This window comes from Papaver somniferum, chromosome 2 (genome assembly GCF_003573695.1).
Source record: "Papaver somniferum cultivar HN1 chromosome 2, ASM357369v1, whole genome shotgun sequence".
Classification (NCBI taxonomy): Eukaryota; Viridiplantae; Streptophyta; class Magnoliopsida; order Ranunculales; family Papaveraceae; genus Papaver; species Papaver somniferum.
Window position 1 is genome coordinate 67,582,192 of NC_039359.1, and position 25,649 is coordinate 67,607,840.

General features: G+C 36.5%; 2 protein-coding genes and 1 long non-coding RNA gene across 3 annotated transcripts; 1 reads left to right on the forward strand and 2 right to left on the reverse strand.

The window, feature by feature from the left end:
* Window positions 1-17,121: 17,121 nt before the first annotated feature.
* Window positions 17,122-19,650, forward strand: LOC113351277 (chitin-binding lectin 1-like). Its single transcript, XM_026595292.1, has 4 exons — window positions 17,122-17,215; window positions 19,017-19,085; window positions 19,175-19,306; window positions 19,406-19,650. The coding sequence occupies exons 1-4, from the start codon at window positions 17,122-17,124 to the stop codon at window positions 19,648-19,650; spliced, it is 540 nt and encodes a 179-aa protein (XP_026451077.1).
* Window positions 19,651-19,916: 266 nt separating this feature from the next.
* Window positions 19,917-20,228, reverse strand: LOC113351278 (charged multivesicular body protein 1b-like). Its single transcript, XM_026595293.1, has one exon. It carries the CDS (start codon window positions 20,226-20,228, stop codon window positions 19,917-19,919), a length of 312 nt encoding a protein of 103 aa, XP_026451078.1.
* A 723-nt stretch (window positions 20,229-20,951) lies between these two features.
* On the reverse strand, window positions 20,952-23,608 carry LOC113347924. Its single transcript, XR_003359330.1, has 2 exons — window positions 23,389-23,608; window positions 20,952-21,237 (listed from the first exon to the last, which is right to left on the reverse strand). It is a non-coding gene; the product is annotated as an uncharacterized LOC113347924 (long non-coding RNA).
* Window positions 23,609-25,649: the final 2,041 nt, after the last annotated feature.

Sequence of the window (25,649 nt, forward strand, 5' to 3'; positions counted from 1 at the left end):
GGGGTCTCAAAAGACAAACTTGGCTACATTTTGGTTGAGCTTGATAAGTTGGGACTCCAGGATGATCCTTTCATTGTAGCCTCCCAAGCTAAGCAGGTATTTTATGTGCCAGACCAGGAAAATAAAAAAAAGTCTATTGTGTTAGGTGCACCTACCTAAAGATAGAAATATGATGGTGATGAAGTCGACGAGGAATTCCGTACGACAACTATTTGTCGGAATGAGTATAAATTGCCGAAGGTAGATAAACTTGACCTGCAAAAGACATCCAGGGATGATTACTATCGGGACGACATTAAGGGTAGAACTGCAAGGAAATCACCAGCACCAACACCAACATCAGTCCCTGCTTCTCAAATGACTGCATCTGAGCAACCATTTCCAAGGACTAAGCGAGCCAGGTGATAGAATGTAGTTGTTTGTTTTTGCTAATAGATAAATGATTAGGGTGGAACATTTTTTGGTTTTTGTTCAAGGAACTGGTTAGTGTAAATTATATACTATTAGCCTTTGTTTTTGGTTTTGGGTTATACTATTTTGGTAATGATGATCATCATGATACTGAATTTGGTACAAATTTAAGTCAGCAGTTTGGAATTTCCTGTTAACTAGAGAATGAATGTATGGATTGTTGAAAAAAATTGATTCTTAAATCATGGTGGGGATTGTATGCAGATGGGTTTTAGCAATGTTGGATGAGTTTGGAATTGGATATAATGATTGTTGAATTAATATTCTGTCATGTTAGGATTAGTAGTAATAGTATTGGGATTGAACATAGATTTTATTTTAGAATTGGGCCTAAAATAGTCTTTTAGGATCAGCTTTCATCTGAGTGGGTATGCTGTGAAGAGGCCTCTGAGTCAGATGGTCAAAAAAATTCCCCCCATGCTGAGTAGAGACTTCAGGAGGGTCGAGATTCACGGGTAATATCAATTGTTTTTTATACAGGGTCCGACCCGTATATGTGGTCAATTTATGAGAACCAAGTGTTTGTTGCCGCTGGGCATGAGCCAATGAGATGAAGTTTCTTTTGCTAGGCCAAGGAGAGTATCCAGTAGGCTTGCCAAAATGTGTCATCGTGCAATTCCAATCTCTAGGAGTATAGATCGCAGCGCCATCTCGGATGACTGACGGTTGTGATTTGAAGACTGTTGCTCTTCCCAAACCGAAAAAAACTATAGAGAGAAGCAATTTTTTCAGTTTCTTAGTCAGTTTTCTCATAGAAGAACCAAGCAACCTTTTTAGTTTTTTATGTCGAGTAGCCTTTGATTACTAGTGAAATATATGGAGGAGAAAACCGATCCAATGAAGGAGTTCAAGGAGAACCAAAGAAATCCAAATTGATTCATCCCAAGCAACAGGTAAGTTATTTTTCAAGTCCAGAGGAATTTGGTATTTATTGTATTTTTAAATAGATGATTGTGAATATGGGTATTGATTTTGAATAAAACTTGTGTGATGTTGCATAAAAATTCAAGAACGAGGCTGCAGAAGTGAGTGAATCTGCTCCCAGAACTTGTAATTGTAGGAAGCATGACTATTCTGGAGGAAATATTGCAAATGAGAGTTTTGTAAGTGGTGGTGAACGACATGAAGTGTCAGGGGAAGGTTTGCAGCAACACCATGGAGAGCGAGGTCGTCTGGAGAATGGGGAACTCGTTGGTGTGAAGGATGGCTGGGTTTTGTTTGCACTGCATCCTGATCGAGGGGGGTTTGTTATAAATGAAGGAATTGTTATGGTGGGGGATCAGAGGGTTGTCTGCGGCGGTGCACGGCAGGGTTTTTTCTCCACACCAATTCCTGAAGATTCCAAAGTACAGATACATGAGAATGATTCCCTCCCTCTCCCTGTTGGTGCTGTCAGCTTTTCTAATTTGTTCATGCTTGCTCCTAAGATTCGACAAATGGCTGCAGACGTTGCAGGGATATCCAGAGCAAGACTTGGAGAGATTACTCAGCCCCATGAAGTACCAGTAAGTGATCATTTGCCCGCTGGGGTTAGTTCTAGAGTTTTTGCCCAAGTACCTAGAGCTGCTGCAACCAGACCTGCAAAGAAAGCTGCAAGTGCATCTGGAAATGCATCTGGAGATGCTAAAGATATCTAGCCAGGTAGGTTTTAAGGCATGCCTCTGAGTGAAGTGAGGATTATAATGAAGACTTAAATCAACAATTATAGAAATGCAGGTGTTAAACTGATTATGGTAATTACCTAAATTATGAGACAATATTGTGGTATGTGAAGTTAAAGTTGGTTTTCTGGTTTTTTTCTTGAAGCAATTGAACATGCTGTTAAGGTTAATAGATAAAATTGTGCACTGCTTTCCATACTAGATTAGAAAGGATTTAAAATAAGACCAGTAGGTAGAAATGTTAAACTTAGCATGAATGAGATAGGTAACATAAATATAATATCTTCTCCTGAAGGGGGGAATTCTTATAATATGATTTAAGGGATGCAATATAGTACTAGAGTTCAGAAGTGACTTACCTTCAAAGAGCTGAGACATGGTTATGGAGAGATACATACCAGAGATTAGAGTAGAATTTTCCAAGTATTCCCCCATTTGATCAAATGCCTGGAAATTCTCAGAGAGAAGGGAAGGATTTGTTGTAGAGAGTAGTTATAGTCAGGCTTTAATCCACAGCCAGCCTTAGGATCAAAGTTTGAGCATCGGTCTAGACGGGGCATCTTCAGAAGATTAGCATTGGTGCGCAGAAAATAGGCATAATCATAATTAGATTGGTTTTTGATTTTCCAGATCTTGAATTGCAGGGGGAAAAAAATTCTTTGGTTCCTTGCAATCGAAAGAAATTATGTTTCTGAGATCAAATAAGACAACTTCAGTAGATTGAACTTTGATACTGAAATTGTGGTGAGAGATTTCCATCGAAGGGGAGTGACCAGCTTCTAAGTTAGAGTAACTAGTGATTTGGGTGTAATTTTCGTTTCCTGTGCTGTAAGTGATGCTAGTGATGCTTGTCACTCTTGTGATTCTTGTAATGCTAGTGATGCCAAAGCTGCTTGTGATTCTTGCGATGAGAGTGAACTGTGTATGATTAGTGAGGTGAATACAGTTGCAATTGCAATGATTTTGGTGATTTAAATGAGCCATTGAACCAAAGAGAATTTCTCCCTCTGAGCAAGAATCATAGTAGTGTTCATCAATCATCTCTACTAATTGTGATTCTCATTAGCAGTTATATCATCTACAGATCTTTGTTATTTCTTACTACCCTCGTAAACAGAAAATCATTGCAAAAGATCTTTGTTATTTCTTACTACCCTCATAAACACAAAATCATTGCAAAATAATATTGATTCCAATAAAAACAAGCACAAAATTTACTCAAACATCCTTGAAATAAACAACAACCAATTCATAAAAAGCTACATTAAGAGTTTCCAAGTTTCAGTTCAGCATTACATCCAGATTTCATTAGTTAATTCTCAAACGACCACAGTCTCAAAATACCAAAATATCAAACCAGAAGATGAATTCCACTTTACTTGTTCCCAAATTCTAGCAACTACTGAACATTGTAACATATCTGAAAAACCCATAACCACTTCAAACCTTACATCTTTAAACCAAAAAAGTTTCATGCATAACTCCATCTTTTCAATTCAACACCACCAAAAAAAGGAAGAAAGCCGACCGAATTTACAACCAAAAACAGAAGAAGAAGCTTCACACCATCTGCACCAACATCAAAAAAGAAAGGAAGGAAAAAAATTACCGGAAAAACTGTTTTGTTAAAAACTTGTTGATCGTTTTCAAGCTTTTTTCAAAGCCTGAAAAACTAGTTTTTCCTGGTAATTCTGAAGAGATTACCACCAATCATTTTCGTCAGTATCCCATCCTTCATCTTCATAATGTTCACCATCAACACTTTCAGATGAAGCAGGTGATGTTCCACTGGATGACGATGCTTCATCATTGACCTCATCTTCTCCATCCTCGTCACTCTCAGTTTCCTCATCATCTATCATGGAAATTCGTCTGCTTACCCTTACCTTGCTTGGCTCACCTTCACTCATGGTGCGTGCAAAGATTTTGGGATTGGCAAGTTCATACTCGAATCGTCTCTTTAATCTCCCATCATGATAAGCATCCATCTTGCGTTTATCCTCTGCAGCATCAGATTCAAGGTCACTGGTGTTCACTTCCTCCACAGCATATTCAAATCCATCAGAAGCCTCGGAATCGCTCTCTGTCGCACTTCCATATCTTGGGGCTCTGCCTTTTCCTCATCTTTTCTACTTTGCCATTCTAAGAATTTGGGTAGCCATGCAGTGTAGAGAGCCTCGATTCTTCGCTCTTTTTGGATACGAGCAGCTTCTTCTTCTTCTCTTTGACGTAATTGCTCTTGAACATGACGATCAATATCTGATTGTGCTTCATCTCTCAATTTCTGCAACTCAATCACACTCAAAGAAGGGAGAAGTAATTTGGCTTGGGAATATTCAGGCGTTTCTGGTGGAACAACGGGATGATTATCATCGGAGTTTGATGGATTTTGGCCAGGAAAATCTGTCATTCTCTCAAACTAATTTGCTAAACCTAAACTTTTCCTCTTCTGTAGAGAATTACCTTGAAAATATTAACCCCTCTTATAATTACTCCCTTAATTAAATACCCATTTGAGTATATTCAATTCCATTTATGGCGCTTAGTTAACCGTCATGTCTCTTTGTTTACCACGCCCATTCAAATCCATGCCCCTTCACCCTAATGAACATCATCACCCTGTCTAGACCTATTTTCAACACCTAATCCTCATTATTTCCTTTACTTCTCTCAGAATTGCTATTAAGGGAGGTGTTGGTAGGTCACCAAACTCTGAGATCGCTTTTGGGGTCTAATTGACACTTTTTGTTTTATGCAGACTAAAATGGGAAACTTGGTGAATTGATACATTACCTAACTCTTTCGAGGTCATGCGTTCGAATATGGGCAAAAGCTTTTTATTAATTTTTTCAAAACGAACTTTTTAGCCACGCTATAAAACCAGCGTGTCTATAGAACGCACACTATGGACACACATATAATAGCGTGTCCAAAAAAGGAACTTTTTGGCCACACTTTGAATTTTGCATGTTTATTAAAATGTTGAGTAGTTGAACCAGTTTAGTTTTTTCAAAACACTAATTATAAACATCTAAATATGGTGCAGCTTGGTGGATTGATATGTTACCTAACTCCTTCGAGGTCATGCGTTCGAATATGGGCAAAAGCTTTTTATTAATTTTTTCAAAACGAACTTTTTAGCCATGCTATAAAACCGGTGTGTCTATAGAACGCACAATATGGACACACATATACTAGCGTGTCCAAAGAAGAACTTTTTGGCCACACTTTGAATTTGGAGTGTCTATAAATCGTACACTATGGACACGCATATACTGGCGTGTCTATAAATCGTACACTATGGACACGCATGTACTGGCGTGTCAATCAATCGTACACTATGGACACGCATATACTGGCATGTCTAATGATCCAACTTTAAAACCACACCTTAAATGGCGTGACTAACCTTTTGGACACGCCACAACTACCTAATGTGGCCATAGACTGGTCTATAAACACGCCCAATCAAAAATTTAAAGTTAACGTGATTAAACGGTTGATATTTTGACACGCTACTAGCCCTGACGTGGCTGAAAGCACTTATATTAACACGCCCATTGAACATGGCGTGTCTATAGAGTAGAGGTATACCTTATAGACACGCCAAAATCAAAAAGGCGTGACAGAAATTTATATCTGGCGTGGCTAAAGGTCATTTCTGTACTAGTGGTTCCCTGTCAGACTTAATTTCGCCTGGTTTTCTTTGTCTCTGTCTTGTGGAATAGTTAACATCCATTGGTTTCCTTTCAGTTCGGAGCCAGCATCTATTTATCTCCCCTCTAAGTAACTTTCTTTTGATTCAGTCTCTCGGTGTCTAAAGGTTTCGTTCTTTCAACTTAGTGTCTCTTAATCTTTACAAAAAAAAAAAAAAAAAATACTTATTAAGATTTCACTGCATCTTTTTCTAAGTTAATGTTTCATTATTTGCCATGCCCCTGTGGTTTGTTAGCATTTGGTTTTTTCTAGATTTTGATGGTGAATACGGTTGATGCTCTTGTTTGTTGTCCCCCTCCGGTGGTTCTACCTTTTTAAGACGGAAAATTGGTGATTGGTTGAAGTTGTACTTTCTTACAACGGAGTTGGCTGTAGTTCCAGAATTCGTATTATTTTAGAGCCACGAGTTAATATTCATGCTCCTCCCGTTCAGTCGTTTGCAGGAAAATACTTGACTTCTGCAACCATAATGGTCAGACTTGAAGTATATGATTGTAATCCCTACAATCCAGCAGCATCTTTCGATGATTTGGTATTTTAGTGTTGTCAGTTCCCTGGATCCTTTTATTTTTTGTGACTTTGTTTGTAATTACCTCCTCTACAACTTCTCTTTATATTTGCTCATTTAACATTTTCTTTTCCGATAACACAATTACACAATTTTCAGATTATCTGGTCTTTCTTAATCAAGTCTACAAGTTTTTTTTTCCTCTCAGTATTCTGTAATTCTTTTGATTTTTCCTCGCTTTTGTTTTCCATTAGACATCTGTTTTCCTCCACCCTCTTTTCAGTGAAGCTATTTTGTTGGAATGTTCAGGGTATTGGGACTCCTTTGACAAAGGACCACCTTAACCACCCCTGCCAGTTATACAAGCCAGAGATTATCTTTTTAGCCGAGATAAAAGCTCCCTTATCTCGTATGAACTTAATTTTGAAGGAGTCTCTGTTTTTTGACTGCACTACAAAATTATTGAGTTTTAGCCACGACCCTACTGCCACGGATTCACATATACGTGGCTATTGATTACATGTTGCCACACCAAATTTGATAGTCGTGGCAAATAGGTCACTCATTTTTTACGAGCAGATGATAATTTGCCACGAGTCCAGCATTATCAGGACTTTGAATCGATCGAATGACCTGTGGTTACGACATAGTGGGTCGTGGGTATTTTTAGCTTTTTGTTACGGCATAGAAATTTTCACCGTAGGTAATATTTCCCTCAATTATAATCAAGAAAAATGTTCACGCGAACAACCCACGTTTCATGTGAGAAGAAAAATAACTCCCCAGTTCCCCATCAACTCTCTTCTTCCTTTTTTTTCTTCGACCATGTATCTCAGAAAGAGAAACACCCATCAGCTAAATCTCTCTTCGCGTAAAAGGAAATCCTGCAGGTAAGTTAGGGTTTGTGCAGAGTTAGTTATTTCTCTTGATTTACTGAACTTAGGGTTTTTAAGTAGTATTTTAGTTTGTTTTGTTCCTAATTTTAGTTCGTGCATAAATTCTTCTATTATGTAGTAGTTTATCTTCTTCAATTTAAGCTGTTTCTTTGAAATTGCTACAGGTTCGAAGTAAAGAAATCATTTCCTCTTTCACCGTGATGAATGATTCATAGTTCGGGCTTTACTTCTGCCAAAGAAAATTTTCTATTTGTTCCTTTAATTTCCTGGTACAATTATAGTTTCAGTTTTGGTTTGTGATTTAACTGAATCTGCTATTTCTTTTTGAATGATAATGTGGTGCATATTCTGTATTTGAAGATATTAGGAACTGAAATTGGGATTTTATTTTTTGGTAAATCAATCAAATATATTATGGGGAACAAGGACAGAATTCCGATTGTGTTAATCCATGGTCGGCGTGTGTATTTTTCTTTTCTGTTTTCTACATGCTTATAGAGTAAAGATAAGTAGCCTATTCGAACTTACAATCACATGCGTACATTGCTATTTGAAATACTCCAATCAATTCTGCGATCAAAATGCCATGGTGTTGCGAAGGGTTGACTACGATCTTAGATTACTCCTGCATCCATCATAAGCTTGATCGGGTGGCAGATGAGCATAAGCTTGGTGGAGCTGAGCATAACCACAGAACAATCGAGCCGAAGCAGGTATGACATGTTTCTCAGAGTTATTTCTTGTCTTTCTCTTATCTTTTCAATCATCTAATATATTTCATCCAATTTTGGTGCTCTTAGCTGGTATAATGTTAACTTATCACAAGCTAATGGCTTTCTGATTCTCGTTACTTATCAAAACAATAATGCCAAGGAACTGGTAACAACATCGAGATTTGGTTTCCTGATTATTAAATGTAAGAATAAATTATGATTTTCGAGTTCAGATGTCTATTGTGCATTTTTTAATTTCGGTCACAATATAAGGTAAGGTAGTGCCATAAATGCAGGTCGTATATATTGACTTCGGCATAAAAGGATTGAACCCTGAGAAAGAATAATGGGAATTAGTTAACGAGCTTTGAGTCCCAAAAAAACATAACAACCAAGATATAATATAATCATACTTGCTCTAAACCATTTCCATCTTTTTAACAGGATGAAGTGTCTAAACCTTCGTCTTTTGAAACGTGAGTGATGTAGTAATCTACCCTTTCAAAAAAATTGTATGCTTCCCAAAGTATATGAAGTGGTCCAGTCTTACACTCCACACTCCATTCAAAAGGATTGATGTAGCAATCCACCCTTTCAGAAAAATTGTATGCCTCCCAAAGTATATAAAGTGGTTCATCTTACACTCCATGCTCCATTCAGAAGAAGGAATCAAACATTTATACGGTACAAGTTCCAAGTTTTTTAGATTTTTGTGTTTTGATTGAAAATACTAGTTCTCATTCTAAGTTGGTGTATGTCCTTATTTTGATTGGTAGTTTTAGATTGAGACTGCTGAACGAGCGTCAGACAAGTCTGATAGTACGCTCTCAGGATCAAAGGAGTTATTGTTGCATGGAAATCAATAGTTGGTTCTTCTCGGGCTACTGATAGTCCCGTTCAAGGTAGCTATACTCATCTTTTCTAAATTTCAATTTTGTAAATGTTTTGGTATTCAATATTTTTGTTCTCTAGGATTGGGAATTGTTAAAGTAGTCACTGAAGTTTTCTTTTTACACCCGAGGTATGTAGGAATTGAAATGTTACCTTTAAAGGCAGAAGGCGACAACATTTGGCCTTAGAGTGGTGATCAAATACATCATGTAGCACAAGTACAGAGAACTTTGGTTGTCTTAATCCATGGTTTCATGCTTTCAGATTTCATTGGGGGTTTGTATTTTTATTTTCCATTTCATTCATGGTTTGGATGAGTAAAGATAAGTAGACTATTCGAACTTAGAAACATATGCACACATCTCTATTAACAGAACTTCAACGAATTATGGGGAAAATGTTATCTTTGATTCTTTTTGTTTGAGTTTTCTATAGCACTATTTCTTCAAGAATTACAACTTCTAGGGTTGTGTTGTGAAGTCTAACTTAACATCACCTTATTTGCTCCTCTATAAAAAAATGGATTAGTTTTTGCTTATTGATTGACTAATTATACCTATTTCTTGGCCAGGGTTGATTTTGGTTGTATAATCTTGTCATGTATAGCTCAGTTATGTCAATTACCATGTGGTGAATAGATGTAGTATATCGAAGTTTGCTAATAATTATGATGTGCATGTTGTAGACTTATTGGGATTTGTCTGGAGGGATAAAGCATCTGTCAAGTATCATCCCGTGGTGTACGAAATCTGAATGCATTTTACAGATTATGCATACACATCTATGGTGAGCTCAGGTGGCAGATGATCAGAAGACTTTGAGAATTACCATAAAAGTGGCTAAAATTTATCTTTCCTGCTAAAATGCGAAGTGAAGATGTCATGCATTCCCCTTCATATCCTCAACTCAAGGTTAAAGCGGAAAGAGATGTCTTATTAGAATCTCTTCTGGAGAAACAAGTTAATCTTGTTTTCCGTAAATATTCACACCTGAATTTGTTCTAGTTCCAGTACTGTATGCCAGTCGTGTTTTTATTTTTCATATTGGTTCAATATAATGACGATTATATTATTTGACTGACTTAGCTAGCTTATCTGTATTTGAATCTTATTTTATTTTCTTAACGAATGAATTAAATCTTTAAATATTTTTTGTACTTGAATTATTGGTGAATAGTATGAAGTCGGGTACTCGCTCAAAACCTGTATAAAAAAACTTATAGTGACCTTTTGCCACGAACATAACATGTGGCCACCGTGTCAAATCATGGCACACATATGAATTTAATAGTGACGGCTGGCTCTCGTAGCAAATGATCATTTATCACTTGCCACACAAGAAAAACCGTGGCTAAGTCCGTGGCTAATACAATTAGCCACGAGACTATTTGTTACGGGAAGGCGGCCGTGGCAAGTTATCTTTTGCCACAGATTTTTGGTCAATTGCCACGGTTCTCTGGCGCCACTAAAAATCAGTATTTTTGTAGTGCTGGTTTATTGTTACTTCCGTGGGAATAGCAAAAGGGTTAGCCATTGCTTGGAATGATAACATTGAGATGAACTTAATTTCTTCAAGATCAGGAGATACAGAGATCATGATAACATGTGTCTACGGTGCAGTAGCTGATAAAAAAATCGAATAATGAACTTATAACAAAGCAAGTCAACAAGCCATGGGTTCTAATTGGGGACTTAAATATCATTTTAGATCCAGACAAAAAATAAGGTGGGAATATAACAAGCTCGAGCAGTAAATCATTCATCATTCAGACGATTGACTCTCTGGGACTACAAGATGCGGGTCACAATGGAGCTCCGTTTACCTAGTCGAACAACAGAAAAGGTGAAGCGAATATATGTGAAAGAATTGACAAAGCGCTTACCTCTTATCTCTGGTCTCAGAATTTTCCGGACACCAAGGTAACTCACTTATCTAGAGTTGTCATACCCCAATTCTACTTGATTCAAACCCTGAGAAACACAAAACACATAAACCTTTTAGATGTATTAGGTCGTGGCTATCCCATCCAACATTATCTTCAGTAGTAAAAGCAGCTTGGGACCTACACTCTAATGACTCGACAAACAACAATCTTGCTTTAAAACTTCAACTCTTATCTTCAGACCTTGCTCATTGGAACTCCAAAATATTTGGTAGCATTCATAGAAACATCAAGAATTTAAATAACAAAATAGAGATTATTCATAGATATGGAAAGATATCCAATGACATAGAGAAGTTGAAAAATCTTCAAGCATAATTAGGAAAGTGGTACGAAATTAAAAATGACTTTTTCATCAACTTTCAAGAGATAAATTCTTCAAAGAATATGACCAGAACACATAGTACTTCCATGCCACTGCTTCCAATAGAAAAAGAATAAATTCCATTAATAGAGAACCTTTTGGTCTTTGGCTATCTGATAAGGATCAAATCAACTCTCTGTTAGTCAATCATTTTACCTAAATTGGTACATCCCAAATCAACAATCACAACTTTGATCTTTCATGCATCATTAAGCCTTGTATTTCCGAAGTAGAAAATCATACTCTACTAGAAATCCCCACAAAAGATGAAATTTGGCTTACCTTATCTAATATGAACCAATGGGGTGCTCCGAGACCTGATGACTACCAACCAGGATTCTTCAAATCTAATTAGGAAATATTTGGATCTGACATCACCAATATAGTCCAGGAGTTCTTTAAATCCGTCACCCTTAATCTGGATCTTAATTATTCTTTCATCACCCTTATACCAAAATTATCCACCCCAGAAACTCCAAGCGACTTTAGACCCATTAGCTTAAGCAATACAATCTACAAATTAATCTCAAAAATCTTGGATAACAAAATAAAGCCCATGCTCAATAAAATAATCTCTCCAAATAAATCTGCCTTCCTACCGGGATGACAAATTACTGATAACATCATAATCGCTCATGAGCTCATTCACTCTATGAAAATTTCTAAGGCGAAAAAAAGGGTTATCTGGCGCTTAAATCAGACCTCTCTAAGGCGTTTGATAGGATGAAGTGGACTTTCATCTCAAAAGCTCTTCTTGGTTTTGGATTTAGTGAAAATTGGGTTAAGCTCATTTTGCAATGCATTTCTACAACTTCCTTCTAAATTCTCCTAAATGGCTCTCCCGGCCCAAAATTCCATACTTCGAGAGGTTTAAGACAGGGTGACCCCCTATCTCCTTACCTTTTTCTCATCTGCATAGAAATATTATCCATACTTCTGGAAAAAGCAATTGTTGATAGAAAATATATGGGCTCAAAATGAATAAAAACACGCCAAACATATCCCACCTATGCTTTGCTAATGATTGCTTTCTATTCACAAAAGCCAACTTAGTTGAGGCAAAAAATCTGCTAGATATTCTGTCCTTATTTGGAGATATCACTGGAAAAATGGTTAATCTCCAAAAATCCAGCGTTTATTTTAGCCCCCGATTACATCCCAAACATGGGAAAATTATTGCTAAAATTCTTAAAGTCCCTTGGTGACGAAAAACGACAGATATCTTGGAACCCCACTATTTTTTGACAAAAATAGAAAAGCTAACTTTGAGTCGCTGCTTCAAAAATACTACTCCACTCTGCAAGGTTGGAAATCGAAACTTCTTTCCCAAGAAGGTAGAACAGTATTAATTAAATCTATTTTGCAAGCTTTTCCAACGTATCAAATGCAAGTGATTGCCCTTCCAAATGAGACTCTTGATCAAATGGACTGAATCCAGAGAAACTTATGGTAGAAAAAAGAAGAGCAGAAAAGACAAGGAGGTTTCATCAGATCTTGGGCCAGCATAAGTAAGCCCATCTCGCAAGGAGGTCTAGGAATAAAAAATCCCCACAGTTTCAACATAGCTGTTCTCACAAAACTTGCCAGTCGCCTTATCTCAGATCAAGATCAGCTATGGGTTAAACTACTTTAAGCTAAATACTTTCCAAATTCTCAACCTTTAGAAGCCACTAGATCCTCCAATTTATCATGGATATGGACAAGCATAAAAAAAGGCTTAGACCTTACTAGAGGTAATTTTGTCTGGCAAGTTAAAGACGCTAAATCAACAAAAATTTGGGAAGACAGATGGATACCAAATGCAGAAATCATAACTCAATCTACAAATCTTCAAGATCAGTCCCCAAAAATGGTGCAGGAGTTCATAACAGAAGACAATCATTGTGATCAGGAAAAACTGAACAAATTTTTCACCCCAGAAGACAGAAGCAAAATTCTAGCGATAATTCCAAGAATCCAGGAACATGACAAAATGAGATGGAAAAATTATGATACTGGATACTTCTCCGCAAAAATCATTTATTATTTCTTAATAGATCAAGTGCAAGATAATAATACACCAGTTGACTTCCCTTGGGAAAAAATTTGGAAAATTCAGGGGATTCCAAGAATCAAACTATTCATTTGGAAATTAATTCAGAAAGCTCTCCCTACTTCGGCAAGACTTGGAGCTCATAAAAAAGATATTAATACTATTTGCCAGATGTGTGATGCACAAGTTCACGAAACGGACAATTATCTATTCAGAGCTTTCCCATTCGCTAGAGCTATTTGGTTTTGGTTTTCGCTGGACAGGCTCATCTCAAAAGGAGATACTGATGCAATGCATAACTGGGATAAATGGTGGATTTAGGTAAAGGAACCGATTAACATAGTAGAAAAAATAACCACCATTCTTTGGAAATACAGATGCTCGGTAGTTTTTGAGAAAAAATTACCTAACCCAATAGATCTGATCAGCCAGATAAACAGATTCCTACAATCTATTCCACCAAAAACATTTCAAAAAGAAATTAATTACAAAAAGGTGAAACATGTCAATTATAAATGGTCCGACTTAAAGTTAGATTGGATAATTTTCATAGATGCCTCATATAAAAAAGAAGATCTGTCTATGGGATTCTCCCTTATTCTGTACTCTGTAGACCACGAGTCCTTTATGCACGTGTCGGCAGGTTCGGAGAAGGCGTCTTCGGTTCTACATGCGGAATCAATAACTTTGTTAAAGGCGGTCACTTGGCTGAAAGAAAACCTATTGTCAAGCGTCTCAATAGTCTCTGATTGCAAAATCCTTGTTGACACTATCAATATGATGAGCGCATGCTTCTCTTGGTCAGCCGAAAACACCTTACAGGAAATCAAGGTAATTTTCCAAGAACTCCCTCAAGCATAGGTAAAATTTATACAAAGGAAATACAATTCAGCAGCAGACTACATGGTTAAAGAAGCAAGGATAAAAAATATTCAGCACATGTCTTCCAAATTGCAATAAAAGGTTCCAAAATCTAGCATACTTTCTAATGTTTTTGATAAAGATGAAATTATAAATCCCATGTACTATATTTGCTAGTCAATAAAATTACCTTTTCCATAAATAAACGATTGGCAACTTCTTGGAGGTCTTAATTCTTGACCAGCGCCAACAAATCTAGTTGACTTTGATTAACTGAGTTGACCAGGTCTTGGAAACTCGTTCTAGAAGTAAATCAAGTTCTAATCCCATCGAGTGATGGACTACTGTAGTTATGACTTATGAGTGAACATCAATGTAGAACTAAATGGGGTCACAAGAGAGATCAGTGTCTAAAGCATAGTGCAACTTTAATAGTTCTCTTCATCAGTAACAAAATCATTGGTCCCGACCAAGTAATGGCCGCCAGTGAGTGAAATGGTATGTGAATTGAGTCATATGAATGAGATGTTGGAATATTTTCAACGCCGCTAACCAAAGGGGGGTCCTGGGGGGCATCGCCCCCCAGGATGTGGATTATGGAGCACTAATATAAAAACTTCCCATTTCTTATTAGTGCTGGTTTCTGCAAGAAAATAGGATGGATGTAAATCCTTAATGAGTCTATGATTAGTAAAAGGTGTATCGCAGAAACACCTTCGAGACTTACCTATATGAGTATGGAAATAAGGCCGTTTCCTAAGAGAAGAAGACCGTTCTCTAAAGAAGACTCATGAACAAGGATATAAGCACATGGCCATTAACGTGCTTGGCTACAGAACACATGATTTTATGAAATCAATATGTGTGGAGACTCCGGTTTTATCATAAGGGGTACTTGGTTCAAGACTGGTTTCACCATAGAACCTCGATAAGGCTTTGAGTTTCTTACACTAAGTGAAGGTTCAAATCCAAAAGATACCTATCATTTATGTGTTGATTTCAACGATGATGCTTAGTCTCAATTGTGCTTGAACTACGTTGGCTTGATCCCACTCGGGCAACGCCCCCGGAAGAATTTTTTGAACTGACGGTTTTATTTGGCCGATAAAAGCCTGTTCGAAAATTTCGAATCCAAAAGACACCATTGATGTCTGTTGATGAAGGAACCTGACGTTTCGTGAATAGAAACCTGTTGGCGAATAAAAACCTATTCCCAACAGGTGCAAAACCCTTTATAAATAGCTTCTCCCAGTTTCGTTTAACATATAAGAAAAAATCAATCTGTTTTCTCTGTTTCAAAAAGCATCATCAGAAATCAGAAATCTCTTTGTGTGTTCTTGATTGAATCAAGGGGTACAAACCTTGAATTCAGTTTTCGTTGCAGGGCTTTCATTGTATCCTGAAGGCAATATTTCGCATACCTGTTGTAATCGCCAATTGTTATTGGGAGGGTAGAAATATTTGTCTAAAAGAAATTTATACAAGCCTTGAAAGTTTTGGAGTGCAACACTTTCTTCTCTGTGTCATTCATCCTTTGTGAAACCCATTTTTTTCCAACATGAGACAGCGCAGAAACGCGGATAATTGATTCCAAAATTATTGGTGAAAACATATACCTAATTTAATGATCGTTTGGAAAGGTGGGAATTAAGTGTTTGGTCCTCTCCCCACTATTTCTTATTCTTATAACCTTGGGCTTAAAGCGCATTTAAAATATTTTTAACCAATTTTATTGAAATGAACCTTAAAAGAAATAAAGATGTTAAATGATGTTAAACTTTATTCTATAAGGGTATAATTGACAACCAATTTTAATATAACATATCTCACAAACCATACGTAAGAATTTGATAAATTTTATATATTTAAAAAAGGTTTTTGAAAGACCAATCCAACGAGCGTAATTACAAATATCAAATTATTCGTATTTTTAGAACTTTTTACACAAAATTGGTTAAATAGACCAAAATCAATAGTTCCTGGGTAAAACAGACTTATAAATTTTGATATTGTTTAAAAAAAAAATACTTTTCAATTATCCATTATGGGTATTCCACCAAGAATTTTGTTTCTTAATTAACTGGAATGGACCAATATGCCATTGTGTTTTTTAAATGTTACCGAGACCTTCGATTCAAAAAAGAACATGATTTTTCATCCTCAAATATATATTTTTTCTTCTCCTCCAATAGATCATCCCGAATTAGATGATGATAGATAATATCATATTGAATCAGGGATGTAAAAACATATATTTCCAAAGTCAGGACTAAAAAAACAAGTCTTGATTTAGTTTATATTTCATAAATGAACTATAGTAACAAATTTCAACACATGATGAAACTTGGATAAGAGTAGGCTCATCCAGTGGCAACACATGATAAAACCAATTTCATCCAGTGATAACGCGTAGTAAACCAATTTCATTAAGTGATAACACATGATGAAACCAGTTTCATCCAGTGGAAACACATGATAAAACTAGGCTCATTCATTGGCAACACATGATAAAACCAATTTCATCCAGTAACAACACATAGTAAAACCAATTTCATCCAGTGATAACAGATGATGAAACCAATTTCATCCAGTGGCAGCACATGATAAAACTAGGCTCATCCAGTGGAAACACATGATGAAACCAATTTCATCCCGTGATAACATATAATGAAACCAATTTCATCCAGTGATAACACATAATGAAACAAATTTCATCCAGTGATAACAAATGATGCAACTAGGAAACAATTATCAAAGTGTATACCAAGATGAAAAATTCATAAACTAAGACGAAAACCATGTTGAAATCATATATAATCAAAAAGATAATTAGGGTTGGAAGCTTACCGATTTGAGCATGTATACTTCAATTCATACAAGACCCTAATTTTTTTAATTTATGAATTTGAAAATTTTCAATTAAATTAGGGTATTAGAAAATTCTTTGTGGATTGGTGGTGCTGTTGACGATGGTTTTGGAGAAACACGACGACTGGCAACGGTGGTGGTAGAGAAGGTGGTGGTGATGATTTAGGTTATGGCGGTGGAGAAAGTTGATGTTGTTGATGGTGGCATTGGTGTTTTGCGATAGTGGAAATGTTATTGGTGGTGTCAATAATGGAGGGGAAAAAGATTACGATGTCGATGGTGGTGGTGGCGGTGGGAATAGAGGAAAAGAAGAAGCCTGGTTTACAAAATAAAAGTGAAATTTCTGAAGCTTTTTCCTTTTTGTATCGGAAGAAGATGAAGATTAGGTGGAGGGTATAGTAGTCTGTTTTAGAATGATGTGTCTCTCGTCCATTTGACCCAGACAATATTTTGCCCGTCCATATCTACCAGGTTTGATGTGTTTCCGTCCATATAACCCATTTTCTGAACTTTTTATTCCTTAAATGATTTTTATTTTATTTTCTTATTTTTTAGTGTGTAGATATTATCAACAGATTTTTTAAAGTACAACTATTATTCATAGTATCTTTTTTAGTGTGCAGATATTATTCACGACTTTTTTTAGTTTGCAGTTATTATCCACGGTGTTTTTTTCTAGTGTGCAGATATTATCTACAATGTTAATTAACCTTTCATATTTGTTTATACTATAGTATGTACATTAAATAAGTTTAGAAAACCGTTTTTAAAGATGAAAAAATACATTACATTAAAAACTCCATATAATGATACTCCATATATTAATAAATTCTATATAATAATAGAAAATCATAGTCCCAACTTGGGCCAGTTATAAATAATAATAACCTCCACATTTTAATATTAATAGATTTTTCTAGTTCCGCCATAAGAAATTTACCTCCATATATTAATATAATCGATATTATTGGAAACTTATAGATCTTGTTACATCAAAATTTAAGATGACATAAAGTACTTATTTATAGTTGTATGAGAAGAGGATGTAAAATTTTGGATTGTTATCGCATCTTTGATTTGCGGATGCGCAAGACCTCATTACTGTGTGCACCTTCTTGTGGAAGGCAAAACATTTCCAACTTGTCGAGCATGTTTAAAGATTTTTGGCATGATACTTTTGGTATCATCATCAGGATTATTTCCCTCCGCTTCTTGCCTATTTCGTGGATGATTTTTTCTTCGGGTAAAATATATACGACTTATTGCTCATTTGGATGATTAAGGAAGACATCCATATCCATTATATTTACATACTTTGAATTAGCAAAGAAAAAACATTATTTTGCTATACTTCCCTATATTAATAAATTCCATATATTAATAATTTTGTGAAGTCCCAAAACTATTAATATATGGAGTTTTTACTGTATTCACAATTATTTCAGGGTCATGAAAATAATTTGCATAATTATTTTTATGACCCTAGGGCTAAGAGAGTAGGACCCATGATTTTTAGGGTCATAAGAATAATTAACCCGGAAATATCCCTACAGACAAACTGATTTTTCAAAGCGCATTGGAAAGGCTCCTCCATCCGTTTCACAAATCCAATATACAAATCCATATCCATTGGAAGTTGGAACTCTGCAAATAACTTACTGGGTTGACAAAGTAAGATCTGGCGGATTCAATGTGCATTTTCTAAGAAGTTCCTACACTAATTAGCCATAGGGTACTCATGGCGCATTAAGTTGCGGGGAGTTATGAATGCACATGGCGCATTTACTAGTTAAGGCCTTCATGGTTCCTATATTCGAGATCTAGATAACATTTTAAAACTGATATTGTTACTATAAATAGAACATTGATCACACAATCCCCTACAAACATCCAAGTAGTGGGCATCTCATTAGCTTGACCATAATCACAAGATTCTCCCCGATGGCTTCTTGCAGTTCATCTCCAATTTGGTTGTTTGTTTTTGCAATGCTTGCTCTGCCGGCCTATTCTAGTGAGCATCTATACATATGGCTAGCTCTTATAATACTCGAATTTTATAATGAATTGGTATTTTTCTATTTTTCTTGTGTAGAGGTTGTAAATGAGCTTAAGTGTCCTGCGCGAGAGGATAGCTATAGCTGGGCTAGGGTCGACACAAATTGTAGTTCATGCGCAGATAAATGTGCATCAAATTGTTTGAGCTTGAATAAGGCTGCAGTCAGCTTGATAGTACCTCTTATCCTCTTACAGGGGGTGCCATTTGTGATTGTTGTTGTACACCACCCCCACCCCCACCTGCACCATCCCCAGTTTTGTGTCCGGCGCGGGAGGATAGCTATAGCTGGGCTACTGACACTAGTTGCAGTGCTTGTGCAAAGAAATGTATGTCAAAATGTTTGAGCTTGAACAAGGCAACGCGTCAGCTTGGTTGCAATTTTTATCCAAATATTGTGAGTGCTGTTTGTCATTGTTGTTGTACAGCATCCACATCTCCATCTCCATCCTCACCTCCTCCTCCGCCTCCTTCAACCCCATCTCCATCCCCACCACCGCCATCACCGCTACCTCCTAGCCCTACGGGAGATAAATGTGATAAATCCGGAGACACTTACTCAGAGATCACATATCCCACCTCAGATTGCACGTATTGTACTAATTGGTGTAAGGATGAATGCTCGGAGATGAAAGCTAAAGTAGTTAGCAATAAATGCTCAATTGGAGAGTAAAATTCGTAATCCGTTGCAAGTGCTGCTGTCAAGAGAACTCTTCTCTTAAATTGTATGGGAACAAAGATGATGGCGGTAGGGCTAGAACATTTTAAATTTAATCATACTAATCAAAATGATTTCTGCCTACACTTTGAAGCTTTGGTGATGGTTCTAACTCTATAGAAGCCTTCAAATTGTGTTCTTCCGCTAATTTTTTTTGACAAAAGTGCTAATTTCGTCATCTTCTGACATTGTAATTGGTGTGCTCTCGGTAGCGGACGAACTTACTGCTTTTCTATTTGATCCATTGTTTTCAACATGTTTTTAGTATTTCCTCTGGTTAAAGAAGAATCAATGGACTCAACAATTGCTGGAATCGAACTAAGCACCTTACTTTGTTCCGGTTCCTTCTCAAAATAGTCAACCATTGAATCAATACGGCTTGATATTTGACGATAATTTACCACCCCATGCCTCATGCGCACTATATTCCTAGCATGATCTCGAATGTGCTTCGCGTTTCCTTTTTCCATTGCATTCATGACCTTAAGCATTTCGCCTTCGGGTTCTATTTCTTTCTCACGTTCATCAGCCATCGTTCTTAAGGCTGCTAAAGTAGGTGAGCGAATTCCAATGGGGTTATGTATCCACTCGATTAACCCTCTCCCGAATTTGGAAACCGCTCTAGCGGTCATGATTGGTTTAACGCGATTAAACCCGATTCAGGCATATTCTATTTCTCGTGTTTGCACATTCAACCATGTATATACTTGAGAGTTCTATTTTTTCACTTCAACCGTTTTTATCGAACCCTAGGTTTACATCAAAATCCTGCATCAATCTAACAAGATGAATACAGATAGTTCCGAATCCAATAATCATAATCCTGTCCTTCCTCATGGTGTCATCATGGATGATATAGGGAAAACTGGAAAAATGCCCCATATTTTGATACTCCATGATACCCCATAGGAAAAATGCCCCATGAAAAAAAACGTCATGGGAAAATGCCTCACCGTCAAGTTTTCCTTTTAAACAGCGTTAAATGGTCAAACATCCACGCGTGCGCATTTACAGGTGCGGGGCAAAAGACAACTTCACCCTTCTTTCAGGATTTTGGCACGTTTCAATAAAATCGGATGAACGGCTACAGATTAGATCTCGTTCCTATTATCTTATCACCCACCTTTTTATTTTATTACCTGTGTGTCCCGTCCACCAGATTGGGCCACATCTCAATCTGGAGACTATGAACGGCTGAGGATGGAGAATATTTTTAATAGTTATTTTTTTTTCTTTTTTTATAATAAAGACTACTGTTTTATAATAAAGACTACTGATAGTCTGATAAACCATTTTGACTAGTAACAGGATTGGGAAATTGAACAAGTAAGGTTTTACAGAATCAGCTTAGGAAGTATACATCATGTACAGGAACTCAAAGAAATAAAATGCTTATAAGGGAAATTTCTTGCGATCCCACTCTCTACTATAAGATCTTGGCAACAATGAACAAATAAAAACGCAAATCTGCATCGGCTGCAAGCTCTCTACAAATCCATTAAAAAACTGGAAATCAAGGAAGCTCTTTCCGATCTATAGAACCTGAAAATTTATCCACAGGAGTCAGACTCGAAGCAAGTTTTCTAAAAGCTCCACGTTTAAACGCTAATAAGAATTTCGGTAATTTAAACTTAATTAACCAATAATGAAAACATCATGAGATTTAGTAAATCATTCAGTAACATAAGCATTAAGGGAAATGTAGACCAAATGTTTCTGAAAACGATATGAACAGTGAGGAATAAACAAAGGAAATGTACACCAAATGTTTCTGACAAAAATATGAACAACGACGAATAAAGAAAGGAAACTTAAACATCGGTGACATATCCTCACCACAACTCATGAAAGCAACTTGAAACACATTCCTATACATCTCCATGAATACAAACTTAGGGAACATACCCTTATATATCGATGTAAATGGAACTTAGGGAACTATCCCATATATATTAACCATCAATTGCATAGTGTAACACCAAAAAGCAAGGTTATGGAAGCCCAAGCTTAGAAAACTAAAAATACATCATTTTACCTTGCATTAAAAATAACATCGGCTAGAAAGACCAACACCACCATGTGCACAAATGATAAGCCCTCAATTGAGACACTAGAACCCCATAAATCATATGTTGTATCAAATTTGTGCATAATTGCGTGCACGCCTCACTCCCTTAAACTGCTAATTAATTGGTAACCTATGGATCATCAGTATCCATCTTATGTTTCCCATATTTACACTACAGTCGCAAATCACATAATAACTAAGACTTGAAACCTTTGAATAAGCAACTAAATGTCTAAACTTCACAGTAATCCAGAATCTACTTTTTAAACTTCGCGGTAGTTCTGTCTGTAAGAGAATTTAGCAGGTGAAATCAAAGGTGCGGGAATCTGACATCTGATTACTTCGGAAAATTTACTAATTCTACCACCAAATTAAACTCCTTCCCTTGCACACCTCTGGAAAGGGATGAAATCAGTACTTGAAAAAGAACCTCTAAACCTGAGCTTTCATTAGGTAGTTCCGCTTTCGGGCACGGATTTGGACAATTCACTCCATGCCCGACTCTAGCACAATACACTGCACGCCGTCGCTCAAGCTGAAAATGCTCAGAATAAGAATGCCTACGCGACCCTCAATAAATAGAGTTCCGTCTAAACTCTTAACATATAAGCCACAAGATATGACTGAGACCAAAAGGGAGGAACATAACAAATGATTATGCCACTTCTAAAAATTAAATGCAATAAGATTTTTGGACTAGAATGTCATATGAGTTAAAAATGCAAAGCAGATTGTAGGACAAAATGTTGCCGACTCTTATCAATCATGTAACCTAGTGGAATCAAAAGTGGTTAGTGGGAGCGAGTGACTCCCCACTAACCAAAGAAATAAGCAGTAATGTGTGTATATGCATTCCTATTAACATTATAAGCAAGCTCTGTCTTGAGAATTATTTCAGATTAGAGTCACTTCTGAATTCAAGTAGCAATATGATTGTGCCAGAAAGTAACAGCTGCCGCAAGCACATTAACAACAGCAGTCCATGAACTTGCCTATATGAACTTATTCAACCAGAAATAAGCAGATTTCTGTATCTGTTTTAATAAAGAGTATATATAGACTTGCCTAAATTAAGATGACCAGAATAAACCGTGATTCCAACGTAGAAAGCTGCACTTTTCAAAACCAGGATTGAAAACTAAGATACAAAACTAATCTTTAAAATTTCCATGAATCCAATACATGAACACAAAAATCAATTAAAAAGAAAAAGAACCCCAGAACAACATATCCAAGAGCACCTACGGCATTAGTGGGTAACCTAATTTTTAATTTCTCCCGTGCGTTTCATTTGGTTCTCTTCAATGGAAATTTTATTTTCCCACAATGTATCCTAATTTTTGGCCTAATTCTTCTTCTGATGATTGATTTAACCTCTGAAAATCCTAATATCAGTACAAACATATTTAATCAAATCAAACTTTGATTACAGCACCTATCAAGATTACATCCTTCAAGTTTAACCATTCATGTTGTAGTTACCCGTATTTCACCTATTAAAACCCTAATTTTCAAAATTTCCATAAATCAAGAAAAACCTAATGTCAACCGAAGCATAATAACTCAGATTCGAATGGAAATTTCAGCAAAACGATGCAAACTAGAAATGGGTTTCATGAACTTACGGTTTATTGCGATTGATAACTTCGACTCTTCATCTTCCCTTTATCTTCATGTTCTTCGATTGATTTACGTCTCTGGTTTTGTCTTCCTTTGACTTTACGAAACAACCAACTCGCATAAACACAAAACTATAACTAATTCTTCACCGTATAATCCCTCACTGCAACTCTACCTTCACTGCAATTCTCCATTCGTGTCTCTGGGTTTTTTTTTTTTTTTTTTTTTTTTGTCGAGAAGAAGAAAATGAGTAAACGTGGAGAAGAAGTGATTATACGTGTGGTAAAGGACAGATAGGTAACTTACCCTACTGACAATATCTAGATATATTGACCAGTCAATATCACGATATTGATGGAAAACTTGGTGGGAAATTTTTTCATAACTTTTTTTTCATGGGACATTTTTCTTATAGGGCATCGAAATATGGGAAAAAAAGTTTCCCGATGATATACTCACTAGAGTTCCAATTGAACTGTGGTCCGGTTCACTTGTATATGCAAATTATGGTCCAAATATCTCTTAAACGACAAGAGATTTGCTATTCTTCATCAAAAGAACTCTCATTACTCATCACCACCAGGTATTATTGACTACAAGTTCGATAAAAAGACACGTAAGTGTTATTTATCATTATTTGATTTTGATAAGAACAAAAGAAAGATTATGGGATTTTTAATAAACTGCCACACTTGCAAATCCCGATTCAAGAAAATGCCACCGTTTTTTTCAGAGTTTATTAAATGCCATAACCGTTAGTTTTTCCGTCAGGACCCACACACTCGGTCTTTTTCGCTGACTCGGTCAAAAGAATCTGTCGCGATTTACATATTTACCCTTGAAAACCCTATTATACTAGAATTGGTGATTGTTGTTATTTGTTGATCTCGGTGATGGATGAGAAGAAACAGTAGAGAAACGGGTTTGTGATGTTCTTGAGAGAAGACAATGGAGAATTTTAGGGGGAAGTGGAACTTGAGTATGAGTGGGTTCTCGAAATCAGATGGGTTCAGAGATGAAGAACAAGGGTTTGAAGAGCTTGTAAAGAATATAACATGGGTTTGTGTTGGAATCGTTGTTAGAGAGAAAGAATGATGATGGTTGCTGATGGAATTTACATAAGAATAGGGTTTGATTGGGTTTTGCTGTGAAGTTGCCGTCGCACCGAGGAGAAGAAGAGGAATTGGAGATGAGGTTCATGAACGGAAGGAGATCGAGCTCAAGGTATTGTTGTTTTATTGAGGGAAATGGATCTGAGAAATTGCAGTTATGAAGCTACATGAATGGGTCTTGCAGAGTGTGTATACAATAGATGAATGTTAGGACAGAGATTTAAAGATACAGTTTACGGAGAAACTGAATTGGTTGCTGCTCAAATGGTCAAGAACAAATTGAAAGGGGTTCTGAGTTCTGGTACGAATTAGGAGATGGGTTTGCTCGAATTGCAATCTGATGCCAACAAAGATGGTGGAGTAGATCGGAGAGATGATTCCGGTGGCCTTGAATTGTTAAGAACTGTTTGAGTTGTGTTGGCTGAGTTGAATCTGTAATTGATTGATTTAGTGCAAAATTTGTAGTTGATTTAATCATCTTACGACTCATTGATCAATGGAGGAGATGAACAAATATTAAAAGTCGTCTTTGATGGATTAGGGTCGATGGGTTTGTGCTAAATTGAAAGTTTGGATAAATTAAGCACCAAGAGAACATGGAATGGTGCTACTGCTTCCGTTGTTTTTGATGATGAATAATGCAAGACTAAGCTATTATTGTGTGTCTGAGAAGGTTTATGAGTATGGGTGTGTATGGAATTCGAAGTTGCAGGTCCAAAGAGAAATCATACTACAGGGAAATGTGCTAGCTTCCAATTACAAGTTTCGCACATAACATGTTTGACGAAAGGCCTAAGAGAACGAATTACCCACTGGATTATCAATGGCAGTAATTATGACGTTAATTCAGGAATTCTTTGCAAGATTTGTGGCTCCAATTAAGTTATTCTTCTTACCATGTATTTGTATATATTACTTAGAATAGTTAGCTAAATAGTCAATGGCATAGCTGTATATTTTGTTGCCTAATTTAGGCTGTAGATTATTCTCATATAAATACGATGATATCAATAGAGAAGGCATTCAGCCATTTCGCGTACATGATTGTTATGGATTTGCTGCTGTGGTTGTAGATGACAGTGATGGTTTTATGATCTCAATGGAATGTAGCCACCGATGATGATGGTTTTTGAGTTCTCGGCTTTTGTTTCGAG